The following is a 13103-nucleotide window of genomic DNA, read 5'->3' on the forward strand; positions in this document are numbered from 1 at the left end:
CTTGCTGTTAGAGGCAAGTCCTTGGTCACAAAGTTTATGTTGTTTAATTTAAATAATAATATGTTTTTCTACGTCACTTCTTTCTTAGCCAATTGACACGTTTATTTTGGCGTGAAATTCGTTCACAGCAGGAAATTTAAAAATCTGTTAGTAATATTATTTTAGTAATATTTTTAAATTTTCAAATTCGCATTTGTAAAATTTTCGTTTTAGTGAAAAAAATGCATACAAACAGACATATAAACAAAATGACAAAAACAGACTACAAAGACAGCAAAATAAAAAAAAAATAGTTAGAATATGGCCTACCCTATCTAACAGCAACTAAAGAACTTTTTAAACAAACTAAACAATTAAATGTAACTGAACACTTTAAACTAGAATCCTTAAGATTTATTCATAAGTTAGCCACTGATGTAATTGTAGACGAAGAATTAAAACTTGAAAAAACTGTTGTAAACATGAACACAATACGAGAATATTAGAAAAATATCATGTACAACCTTTCAAAATGAAAAAAGGACAATCGAGACTAATAAATTATGGACTGAAATTATACAATAAACTACCAGACAAAACTAAACAAACGACTCAGACAACCTTTACAAAAGATGTAAAGAATGTTATTATTAACAGTACAATGTGAATTTTAAAAGTAAAAATATTTTTAAGGGTTTATCAATAAAAAATTGAGTAAATAAAAAAAAAAAAATTAAAATTCATTGAATAGGACAAAAGCATTGCATTTAAAAAAAAAAATATGTAACTCTAATATATAATATAATATTAATAGTTAAAATATTTTTTATTCAATAATTTTTCTGACGATTGTATTTATACAATTTTTAAATGTTCTATTGAATATTTGTTATTGTAAATAGGTTTCTTATTGGATCGTTATTCAAAATTAAGTTGTAATTCACCGTCGATTGTAAAAGTGAGCTTAAAGACGCATACTGTGAAAATAAACAAACACAATCATGCGTAATGTGTACACACGTGAAGTAAGAGTTTAATGCGCGAAATTTCAGATCCGTATAACGTGCGGAAATACCGAATACAGGAAGGCGGCCCCGGGAAAAAGGAAGAGTTAATTCGCGAAGTTCGCGGTTTTGTGTTAGTACGAGGGGACGGATATTTCGATAAAGTCGCGCCGGGTGCTTTCGCTAATTGCAGATCGGCTACCAGAACAGGTGTCCGGCGGAGAATTCGGGTACGCCGGATACTATAGTCCACCAATGTGTGGTACAAAAAAGAGAAAGATCTAGCGTGTGTGAGCGAGCGGGGGAGAGCTTTTCCCATACGGTGACCCGGTTGGAGCTATATAAGCTCGCGGCCGACCTTACACCCGTCACAATCTAGTTGCCTTCCGACCGAGTCGCACCGCGCGTCAAGTGTCTCAGTTTCTCCCTCACCTCACCAACCATGTCCGTGTTGAGGCGCGTCGCCTTCCTCGCCCTCCTGGGCGCGGCCCTGGCCCTGCCTGCGCAAGAGGCCCGCTCCATCCAACCCTCGCGCAACTCCATCCAGGACAGTAACGACATCCTGGAGAGCATCTACAGCGACTGCCTGAGGAAGGACTCCTCCTCGTGCATCAAGTACAAGATCTTCACCTTCGTGGATAAACTCCTCGGGTCCAAGGAGCAGTTCGCTCTGAGTGAAGGTGTCACCGTCGTCAGGACTCCCGGAACCGAACAGGAGCAAGGAGCTCCCAGGCAGCTGTCGGCGGATGAATCGGTCGAAAGCATGCTCGTGTCTCGCGTTCAGAAGTTCTTGGAAACCCACACCATCAAGATGGAATTGAAAGGAAGTGACGTCGTAAGCGCTGTTGCGTCTGGCGGTCGCGCTTTGGAAGACGCCGCCGACAACTTCCTGGACTCCGATAACGGAGAAGGTCGCGGGAAGAAAAAGAAGGCAGCGAAGATCCTGGGACCGCTTCTGGCCGCCGTCGCTCTGAAGGCTGCCGCCCTTCTGCCTCTGATCTTGGGAGCCATCGCGCTGATTGCCGGAAAGGCCCTGCTCATCGGCAAGCTCGCTTTGGTGCTGTCGGCTATCATCGGTCTGAAGAAGCTGCTGTCCCAGCAGAAGCACGTGACGTACGAAGTGGTGGCGCATCCTCACCACACGAGCAGCCACTCTGTCGGCCACGACTACAGCGCCGGGTCCTCGGGATATGCCGACGCCGGGTACGGCGCCAGCAGCGGAGGCGGCGGCGGCGGACACGGGGGCGGCTGGGGAAGGGCCATCGACGCCCAGGAGCAGGCCTACTCCGCCCAAATCCCGCAACAATAGACTTTCTCCGGTACCGACAATACTCCCATTGTTAAGTTATTTGTTACGGGAACAAGTTCTTCGGGGTGTATCGCCGAGGGCGATATAAGTCCACTGAAGTGCCGAAATCCAATGTGTTACTTAAATTATTTAAATTATTATCGATGTTTGCTCATTGTACGAAGCTAAGAAAAAAACGAATTTAAAACATTTTCATTGAGCGTTATCACTAAGTTGCATTGCATACTCATATATTTTAACAATTCATCTTGTATTCTAATTGTTTTGTTTTTTGTTCGTTTTTTTGTTTGTTATTTTGTTTTTTTAGTCATGTTTATTCTACCTCTATGTTACGTGACTTACCTTTTTTAAGACTTATTTCTCTTAAAGAGAATCTTATGTTTATATTTGTGCTATCACGCACGCGAAAAGACTTGTGATTTTATTTTTAACTTTACCTTTATTTTTAGTTAATTTTTAATGTTATGTTAAACCTTTTCATTTTCGTTTTCACGCCATAACTTGCCATACCACTTCATTTTTATTTGAGTCATTTTTTTCTGTTTTTTATTCTTTCGTTTCGTTTTGTAATTATTTTTTCACTCTTATTTCGTCATTTTCTTCCTTGTTCCATCCATCAAAAATGTATAAAAGACAACCTATGCCAATGTTATGTTATGATTGCTTCAATTGTTATATAAAACCATTGTAAAAAAGAATAAAAAAACTACAAATGTTACAATCTGTTTATTTTTTCCGCTTCGTAATAGCCGACTTACTTTCGTGTTAAAAAAACGACGAAAAAGACCGAATTTACTTTCGTCCGAAACGTAATATTTGTAAGAAAGATCACCGAATTGGAATGAGATTTACTGGGTAAAATTAAAGGTAGATTAGTAATGGTGCACATGGTCTTTTGAGATTTAGGTCAATAGTAACACTTTCTCTCTCCCAGATATTTCGAAGTATCGTCGTTAAAGCGGTATCAAGGTTCGATAGCAAAAAAGAAAGTTGCCTACATATTATATACCATAAAAAACAATGGGTTAACGACCTTAATAAAGTAAACTTTCTTTACACAAGCTGCATCTTTATGACGTGCACGTCGGTGCTTTATTTAAGATAATTAAACCAGTTTTGCCGGTATACATAATCGACTTACTTAGCAACATTGACAATGAACGAATCTGTTATGATCTCTTTAGAATAACGTTTCCGTTTCCCAGTCGATATGATAATTTCTAGCCGAGCGAGCACACATTAATTTACTGTTGCGAAAATTCAAAGAAGTGAAACAAATCCGATTAAATCATGTTGACGGTTAAAAGGCTAAATAACTGATGACCTATAAACATGTTTTATTTAAATTTGTACAAAATAACTTTGTTTTTAACCACTTATTTTATATTTTATTACCGACCGATTTCCAAACTACACAAGCTTCTATATTAAGGTTAAATATTATACAATGTTCAATTTAAACAATGATAAATAAATATTAAATATGAAAATACCGATATAATTAGTCAAGTCAAATTAGTGAGTATAACTCTACAAAATGGACTCCTTACTACACTGTCAAAAAATCCTTTTGAAATAGTCCAAAAAAATTTTTACGGTATATAAATTTTAAACTTAGAATCATTCATGGATTTTTAAATTACGATTTTTTACTAAAAACATTAAATTTGTTAAAACTTAACGATAAAAGAAAAATTATAGACCTTTTAAATTTAATTAAAATTGAAAATTCAATATGAGATTGCCCTGAACAATTATCTCTCATCAACTTCAAGGTGCCTGGAAGAACGACTAGACAGGTGCCACCGTTTTGTAGCAACAATTCACGGACAGTGTATACTTGTGTTGCCGTATTAAATAGACCTTATGAAATCGGCAATAGTTATTCGCACGTATCTGATATATTTAGTGTAGGGTATTGTTCCCATAGAACAAACCTTTTGAACTTTTTCAAAGATGGTGAATGTTAATTATATTTATTTATTCATACATTTCATATACAGTTTTTTGTTCACTTTGCCTAGCTGTGTGAAACAGTACTTGTGATTTTCTTGTTGTTTTACTGTAGAATGTTTTATTATTTAAACTTTCTACTGAATATGCTGTATAAGTTTGAGGCTATTTTTTAAAATATAAATCTTGTATAATTTTTGGTTTGATTTTTTTTTTTTTTTTAAATCTTGTTTTTAAAATTCATGTTTTTGAAACAAAAGGAAAAATATTAAGCCAAATATGTTAATATTATAAATGTTTGTAAAAGACAGGTTTGCCGTTTATGTTAATAAAATAAGTATGTCGAGTATTTTTTATTTGTTAAGGTGTAAGATAAAATTTGGTAATTTGTATAATTTCTAAAACTAGACAAGAGTGGACTACAGAAAATATTTTAATATTTTTTTCTTAATTTTTTTGTTACAATAAGTTTTTTTTTTTATTTCAAATATTTCCATGTTTCATTGATTTAGTGCTTAATTTTCAAAATGTAGAACCTTTTACCTGGTGTTTTTATTTTCATAATGAATATTTTCTATCAGATGGTTTGCAAATTTACATAAATTATTATTATTAGGGCCTTTAACATATTTCTATGGTGTTATTGTTAAATAATTCTAAAATATCTTACGTAAGATAGTGTAATATAAAATTATTAGGACTAGGTAACAGAGTTTAATATATTCCTAAACGACAATTCGCAAAAATTACTAAATTTTAATGTGATGTTATTTCATTGATTTTATGAAGTCGTACAAGATGCTTTTTTTAGGTAGGTAAACACAAAAAATGTTTTTTTATTTTATTTATTTAGAATACAAACAGATGTACATGTCAAATGATTTTAAATAAAAACTATAAACATATAATCCAATATAACTTAATTGTGAAAAAATAAAGCGAAGAAGGTTTGAACTATACAAAATAATTGAATGATAAGTAATTGAAACATAGTCATTCAGAATAATAAAAACAAAAAATATACGAATAAAACAGGAAAATAATGGAAGGAAAAAGAAGGAAATTTATGAGGTGTGATGGAGGATACAAGAAGGAAAGAAGTAGTGGAAAATTGCATTTGATTTGATGAGAAATAAAATAGTAAGACAACACGAAACGTCTATTCTCTGTTATTCTGAATCAAGATTGTTAGTTTTCTTCTGTAAATGGAGTGTTGAATACTAAACTAGCAGATCACAACGGAGTTCTAGTGCCAACTCTAACGTGTGGGAGTGAAATATGGAATTGGAAAAATAATGATGAAAGTAGGTTGAATGCTGTCGAAATGCGATCCCTCAGGCAAATGTGTGGTAAAACGATGTATGATAGGTGCACAAATGTCGAGATCCGTGAAGTGTGTAAGGCTGAGACATGCATTATCGACAGAATCAAGAAAGAGGTGCTACGTTGGTTTGGAAATATAGAGCGAATGGCAGCGAAAGAACGGCTAAAAGGATCTACGATGCGAATGTTGATGGATGCCAGGAAGACCGAGAAAGACATGGCATGATCGAGTTCATCAAATACTTAAAGATGGACATTTAAAAAGTAGGAATAATCGGCGTGAGTCCATGAGAAGATGTATGAATGTAGATGAAGCGAGGTCTGTATGCCAAGATAGAGTGAAATGGCGTTCTATCTTCTTTGCCTATCCCTACGCTGAAACGGCGTGATGGTTTGTTGTTGTTGTTGTTGTTGAATATATTTAATTTTTAAAAATAATGTTTAATATACGAACAATGGGTTTCCGAAGATTAGTTTTATTGTTAGAAATAAATAAAAAAATATCAGACTTATATTATGTGACCAGCCCACTTCAAACACTCCACCTTGATGGAGCTTATCACTTTGGGCACTCCTTAGACGTCATATAGTTCCTAATTATACCGACAATGTCAATGGTTGTTTTTTTTCACAGGGCCATAGACCACTCTTGGGATTCATCTCTCGAATGCTGCAATGGTTCTCGCAAAATTATTTGTTAAAGTCCAGGCTTGATCAGAGTTTTGTGCAATTTTATCGTAGTGTTCTTTGTATACATTTAGATAGAAGTTATTTCTAAAACACGTCAATAGTTTGCAGTCGTTATTCTGCTCCCGATTTCTTCCAATTATTTTTTGTTCCTGTTAACAGTAGAGCCTCTGTGTATGAACGAGTTGATCACCTCAAAATTTTAGTTTTCTGCAGTGAAGGTGTAGGGGATTATTTCTAAGGTGTGAGAGGCAATCAATTTATTTTTACATAAAACAATAAAAATTTTAGCTGAAGGGGTCTATCCATCAGCCAATAAGCTATTTTTAACAAGATGTTATTTTGCATCCATATATCAGAGAGAACTTTTTTTTTGTCAGCTTCGTGGTGTAATTAATATAATGATTGTTTCACGCACATTAGGTTTATGTTCGATAACCTATGAAAAAAATACACTTACTGAATATGTTCAATGCTTTACCTGAGGAAAAAAAATTTTAAAAATGTCAACTGTTGCCCTCGGAGAAATATAGTATCCAATAATTAATCCATTTGTATATACATATAAAATACGTATTACTAACAAATTATACAACCTTATAATAAAATAATAGGAATGTTTTATTAATTTCTATTTTCGTTTTTTTATTAATGTTTTAACAATATATATATTTTTTGAAATTGATATTTTGAATATGTGATTAACAAGTCCAATATTAGATATTCAATTATTATTTCTTATTTTAAACATTTCCACTCAAAATGATTTAATAAATTAACACAAATTCGTGAGGTTTTTTTGTATCATTTCACATCAAATAAAAATATAAAGAGTTATAGTTACTTAACGGTGATTAGATGGTCATTTTTTTTGTTCTTCACTATAATTACAATAATATGATGTGTAAAATAAAATCCATTATAAATTAATGAATACTTGAATAGAAATGTAGGTGTACCTCATTTTGGTCTTATACGATATAATTTTAAATTTTAGTCAGTTTAACGTTAAACCAGTTGAACTAAAAAAGTTAAGGAAAATAAAATTGTTTCTTTACATTTAAAATAAACGCACGAAAAAAGGAGAATAAAAAATACATTGTTGCAAAAAATAAACTTTAAAAAAATTTGAACGTTTTTAAAACAAATTTTTGTAGTGCCAGAAGAATAAAATATTTTACACCATAAAATGTTAAGTAAAACAGTTTAGTATAAAAATGAAAATTGTTACGTTTTTGTCGAAATTGATTTTTTTAACAATTTTTTTTAACGCAACCAGTGAGAGTACATTTTTTCACATACTTGAAACTGTTTTAAAGACCGTGTTCTCTTACACCAATAAGAAATGTTTTTTTTAAAAAACGAGTTCTTTTTTAAAACTTTTGATTTCATATATCTCTTGAATTTAACTCTATTACTTTCACTGCCCCTTTCACCATGTGTTTGGCAAATTATATGGAGGGCCTTTGTCCGATATTGTCATTCATTCTCATGACCATATTACGAACACGAATGGTAGCAAAAACTGTATCTTCTTGTATCACAATAGTCGAAATGCATAATTTTGGGATTTATCTTATGGTTATTTATATGAAGGCGTCGGAGAATTAAAATAAAAAATAATGATAACAATAATCTCATGTCATCATCATCATCATCATCAGCCGTCTCTTGTCCAATGTTGAACATGGGCCTCCCCCTTTAGTCTCCATATTTTTCTATCCTGAGCCAACCGCATCCAACCACTTCCTGCAACTCGTCTTATGTCATCAGACCACCTTGTCTGAGGCCTGCTGACACTTCTTCTACCCGTTCTGGGTCGCCATTCCAGGACTTTTTTGGTCCATCTAGAGTCTGTGATTCTGGCTATATGACCAGTCCAGCTCCATTTCTGGTTGGCAGCCCTATGGACCACATCGGTGATCTTTGTTCTCGCTCTAATCCATGTATTGGTTTTTCTGTCTCTCAGCGAAATACCCAGAATTCTCCTTTCCATGGCTCTCTGTGTCACTGATAATTTGTGTAAATTTTTTTTCGTGAACACAAAAGTTTCACAGCCATATGTCAGTACAGAAAGAACACAAGCATCAAAAAGTTTCTCATAAGATAAAGTTTATATTTGAAGCACTAACTTTGTGGTTATTCATTATAATAAAATAAATAAAACAACTTTGTTTTTAACCACCAATTTTTATTTTTCAAGCAAATCATCTGATAGAAAATAATCATAACTTCAATAAAGACACTGGATTAAAAGTACTTCATGTTGAAAATAAAATATTAAAATTAGACATCTTAGAAATTAAAAAAGCGATTTATTATAAGAAAACAATAATTAATAACCAAATAAACAATATTTCTTTTAGTCCTCTCCTGGCTTACTTCGAAAATAAAGATATCAAATTACCACCCGTGTAAGAAAAAACCACTTGATTTATTGGGTACACGTGTAGTATTAAGTGAACATGATAGAAATAAAATAAAAAGGAATCAATTCATTAGTTACGTTAACTTTGACAAAGAAGCTTGTTTGCTTTGAAACCGGTCAGTGAAAAATAAAAATTAGTGTTTTATTCCTTTTATTAAAAAGTTTCTTCTTTAAGAAATGTTAATACCAGTCTAGAAGATGTTGCGAAAGCGATGAAACCGGTCACTGGATATTCCAAATTTGTGTATTAAAGTATCACTCGTCTTTTATTTGTATAATAAATTGTAATGAACTTTCATCAAGAATTTTCACTTACATTCTCTATGTTAATGTTTAATTTTTGTTAATTTATTGATATTATTTTAACTTGCAAGAATTCAACTTATCCGTGCGCTTTGTAGCTGTACGACGATTGGAAATCTAGCTTTTATTGTCAATGTTATCAACTATGAAATACCAAAATTTTGTAAATGGGGTCTAGAATTCCAACCGTCCATCCGCTGAATAGCCTGCAAGACGTGATGTAATATTTTTCTTTTTACCATTATTTTTAAATTTCATTAAAACACTTAACTTCTTGATAATGTTTAAAATGTGTAAATGGAGAAGAGATTATTTCTTACCATCCATGCGCTCTGTTGCTCCAAGACAAGATGGAATTTAAATTTTTTGTACAGCGCCCTTGAGGTGAACTTGACAAAAACTAAATTTATTATCCAACTATAAAAGAAAAAAAATAAACAATGTGACGCTATTAACATATCCTAATATTCTTCCTAAGCTCTTACTCTCAAACCTCAGAAATTTGGAGTTTTGAGTTTGGGTAAGGTGCCAAGATTCGCAGAATATTAGGTATAAGGTGGTTTGATTTTATTACTAACATCTAAGTCCAAGAACAGACGCAGCAGCCTTCTATAACGAGCGCCTTGAGTATGTTGCTGTGGTTCTGGCTTGGACACGTGCTGCGCATGCTACAGGAGAATGTAAATCCAAGTTGCCTCTTCTGTAAACCTGTGGACTCGCGACGTCCTGGATGGCCGTCGATGACGATCTTTCGATTTTATTCGGCGGAACTAAGAGCCACTAGACTGACGTAGGAGGAGGCGAGAGTGCTGGCTGGCGATAAGGTATCCTGGAGGCAATTGGTGATATCCACATGCTCCACTTAGGAGCGGATGTAGAAAAAAAATAGTATTAAAATACACAAAAAAGACTATAGATATCAGTTTTTTAAGAAGAAAATGCCAATGCTACCACATTACAAAGAACTCCCTCGGCAGCTATTTTCTCAATGTTTCCTTGTGGGCACCGCTAGGGAGGCTTAAGTTCTTGTTTAGCCGTATTAAGAAAAGAATTAAGATTTTTTCGTGCAGGTAATCTAAGCCTACCTATTATAAAATTGGCCCCCAAATTATGTACGATTACCCGACGGGCGACATGCTCACGATGTTACATCGTAATGTGAAATGATGCGCGTACGTGTTCGCTCCCAAAGTAGGTCAGTCCGAAGAAAGCTCGGATTCCAGGCGGCCAGACATAACCTGTTTAGTAATATCCGAACAAGTGGTACACTCCGCGCATCCGGAGGAGAGATATTGGTAGAGGAGAAACTGGCTGATGGATGGATACATGACTGGTGTGGCGATCGTCAAGAATTACTCAGTACCTGCCTCCTGCCTCATTTGATTCTACGAAATTTCATTTAACCCTTTCAGACTGAAGTAAATCCTGTGGATATTAAAAATGTATTCTGTACTAAGGTCGTGTGGGGCAACGCAGTGGCAAGCGCTGATGTTTTTAATTGGTAATCTACAAAAAATGTTCATTCATTTGAACTATATAAGTAAAGGATGCAATAACAAATGGCTATTTAAAAATCAACCCCAAGAACGATAAGATGCCAACACATGCTTTAATTTGATTTTTTATGATATGTTTTAATTGATTGAATTTTTGAATTTTTACTACATTTTTTTTTATTTATCACTTCACCTACTATGTTTTCTTTGTGGTTTTTCTTTTTACTATGTTTTTAATATATTTTCACTGTGTTTTCCTTTACTGGGTTTTAGAATGTTTTTTTCTTTGTCTTTTACTATGTTCCTAACAATGTTTTGTCTTTTAAATATATATTTTTTGTTCTTTAAAATGTTAAGTTTTTCACTTTATCTTATATTGCAACGTTTGAAAAATTTATAATTTTATATTTATAATATGATAATAAATAAATTGCTATTAATTTTGCCAACCAAATATGTGTTCATATTTTATTTTTTATAAAAAAGCATTTTAGCTATATTTGTTGATATAATATAAAAAAATATCTTAGAGATTGTGGTTTATAATTTGTAAAATAGATAAAAGAGATGAGTGTTCTAATGCATTCTTTAATATATTATGCTGTGGTTTATGCAAAGCCGAGTACGTGGGCCAAACGAGAAGGTCGTTCAAAACTAGGATAAACGAACAATTCCGAAATTGGAGAAATAGCAAGGAAAACTTGACGTCTGCAAACCACCTTAAAGTCAAGTCATATTTTTGATAAAAAAATACTCACGTAAAACTTGAAACTTTACAAATAAACGGCTTTAAAAACTGCCCCAATAACATTAAATTAAACCATCAAGGTAACACACGTCCATTCCCCATTATTTTTTTCATTAAAATACTAACAATAACTCTATTACAAAATTTGAGTTTGTTGAAATGTTCGTAGACAAAAGACTGGATTTCACCCCCTCGGAAGTCATTAAGATTAATAAATTTCCAAAATCTCTTAAATGTTCTTTATCTCTGTTTTAATATGTTAATATAAACAGCTCTCCAGAGAATTGAATCCAGTCCTTGTCTACAGAATTTTGGACAAACTCAAAATATTGTTGATAAATCCACCTGGTCTATGAAGTATACAAATTGAAAAAATAACATTTTCAGGCTTTGCCTAGTATGTAGGTGAAATAATTCAATAAGACGAATCTCACCCGCATAAATAAAAGTTTCAGCTCTTTAACTTCACAGACATAAACAGATGAAAGAACTGAAGGAATAAAGATGTTCAAATATAGGCAGAACAGTGAATGTTACACAGTGTGTAAAGTGGCCACTTTAACCAGCCAATGACAGGTCATAAGCCCTGTAAATGCCTAGACTTCCATATTCCCCTTTTTAAGGTATTCTCTATCCTTGTTGTAAGTTGTTTATTATGTCATTTAGTTTTGACAAGTTTTAATTTTTAAATTGTTCAACACATTACAAAAGAGATGGCCAACATTTAAGAGAAGGTAAATACAAGATAAGGCATTAATTGTGGTCATAATCTGGCATTAGCTATCATAAAAGGCCAATTTACACACCGTGTAACATTCACCATTCTGCCTATGTTTAAACACCCATATTATCAATTCATCCGCTTTTTGGTTAGATTCATCAAAATGAATTATTTCAACTTCATACTAGGCAACGCCGTAAAATATTGTTTAATTTTTATACTTCTTCTTGAACCATTGGAATATTAATAAATCAACATGTAAACGATCATGTATTCAAATGTAATTGTCAAGCTTGGACCAAGGTTTGTACCATTGTACGCTGGTAAATGTTTTTAATGTAAATATATGATAAAATGTATAAAATGTATAAAATGTATAAAATGTATAAAATGTAAAAAATGTTTAAAATGTATAAAATGATAAATCATCACTGTACACATCGCAAACGTAGCAAGCAGCTTGGCAGCTTTACTGTCTCGATTGAACGGGAGCAGATGGAGGAGTCAAAAATGCTCACTTTCGTTTATTTGACATTTAGTTTTAAATAAGGTAAAACAACATTAAATTAATTTCGCGTCGGTAATCGAACAAGAGACATCAAACGTGATATTTAAATTCACTAATAATTATTATTATTAATATGGATAATTTATAAAGCGCCATTTTCGTAATATAATACCGCACGGGCGCTTTACATAGTGATTCTATGGATAAATAAATTTAATTGAAGCTTTTGAATTTGTAATTTAATTAAATCCATTTATTTTGTTGTCAAATGCTACGGATTTTTTAAAATGATTTTGAGAACAAGTGGGTTTTAAGTTTTTTCCGAAACATCCTTTACTTTCACAGCCTCGCATCTCTGCTAGGAGAGCATTCCATGCCATAGGGCCTGCGACCGCAAATGCGCGTTCACTGAATTCAGTGCGCTGTTTGGGTAGAAGTAAAATAACTTTTTCTCTCGCCGTAGACCTAGCTGATATAAGCGTAAGAAGCCTGTCAGCTAGTTCATCTGGAATGCATAGTTCCCTTAGATATTCCGGAGCAGAGTTGTGCAGTGATCTATACATAAGCCAACAGAGTTTGTATTCTACCCTCTGTGGAAAACGTATCCAGTGCAATACCCGAAGCAGTGGAGTGATCTGACTGAA

The 13103-nt window shown here is 33.4% G+C and overlaps 1 protein-coding gene across 1 annotated transcript; it reads left to right on the forward strand.

Moving 5' to 3' along the window:
- Positions 1-1353: 1353 nt before the first annotated feature.
- Positions 1354-3010, forward strand: Osi7 (Osiris 7). The gene has a single exon (XM_088224258.1). The coding sequence runs from the start codon at positions 1426-1428 to the stop codon at positions 2290-2292; it is 867 nt and encodes a 288-aa protein (XP_088080384.1). The 5' UTR covers positions 1354-1425; the 3' UTR covers positions 2293-3010.
- The last annotated feature ends 10093 nt before the right edge of the window (positions 3011-13103 follow it).

Source organism: Micrasema longulum, unplaced genomic scaffold (assembly GCF_059751315.1).
Source record: "Micrasema longulum isolate JH-2025_06_02 unplaced genomic scaffold, ASM5975131v1 h1tg000274l, whole genome shotgun sequence".
In the NCBI taxonomy this organism is placed as follows: Eukaryota; Metazoa; Arthropoda; class Insecta; order Trichoptera; family Brachycentridae; genus Micrasema; species Micrasema longulum.

Coding starts and splice junctions, on each gene's coding strand:
- Osi7 (XM_088224258.1), top strand. CDS start 1,426: ATGTCCGTGTTGAGGCGCGTCGCCTTCCTCGCCCTCCTGGGCGCGGCC.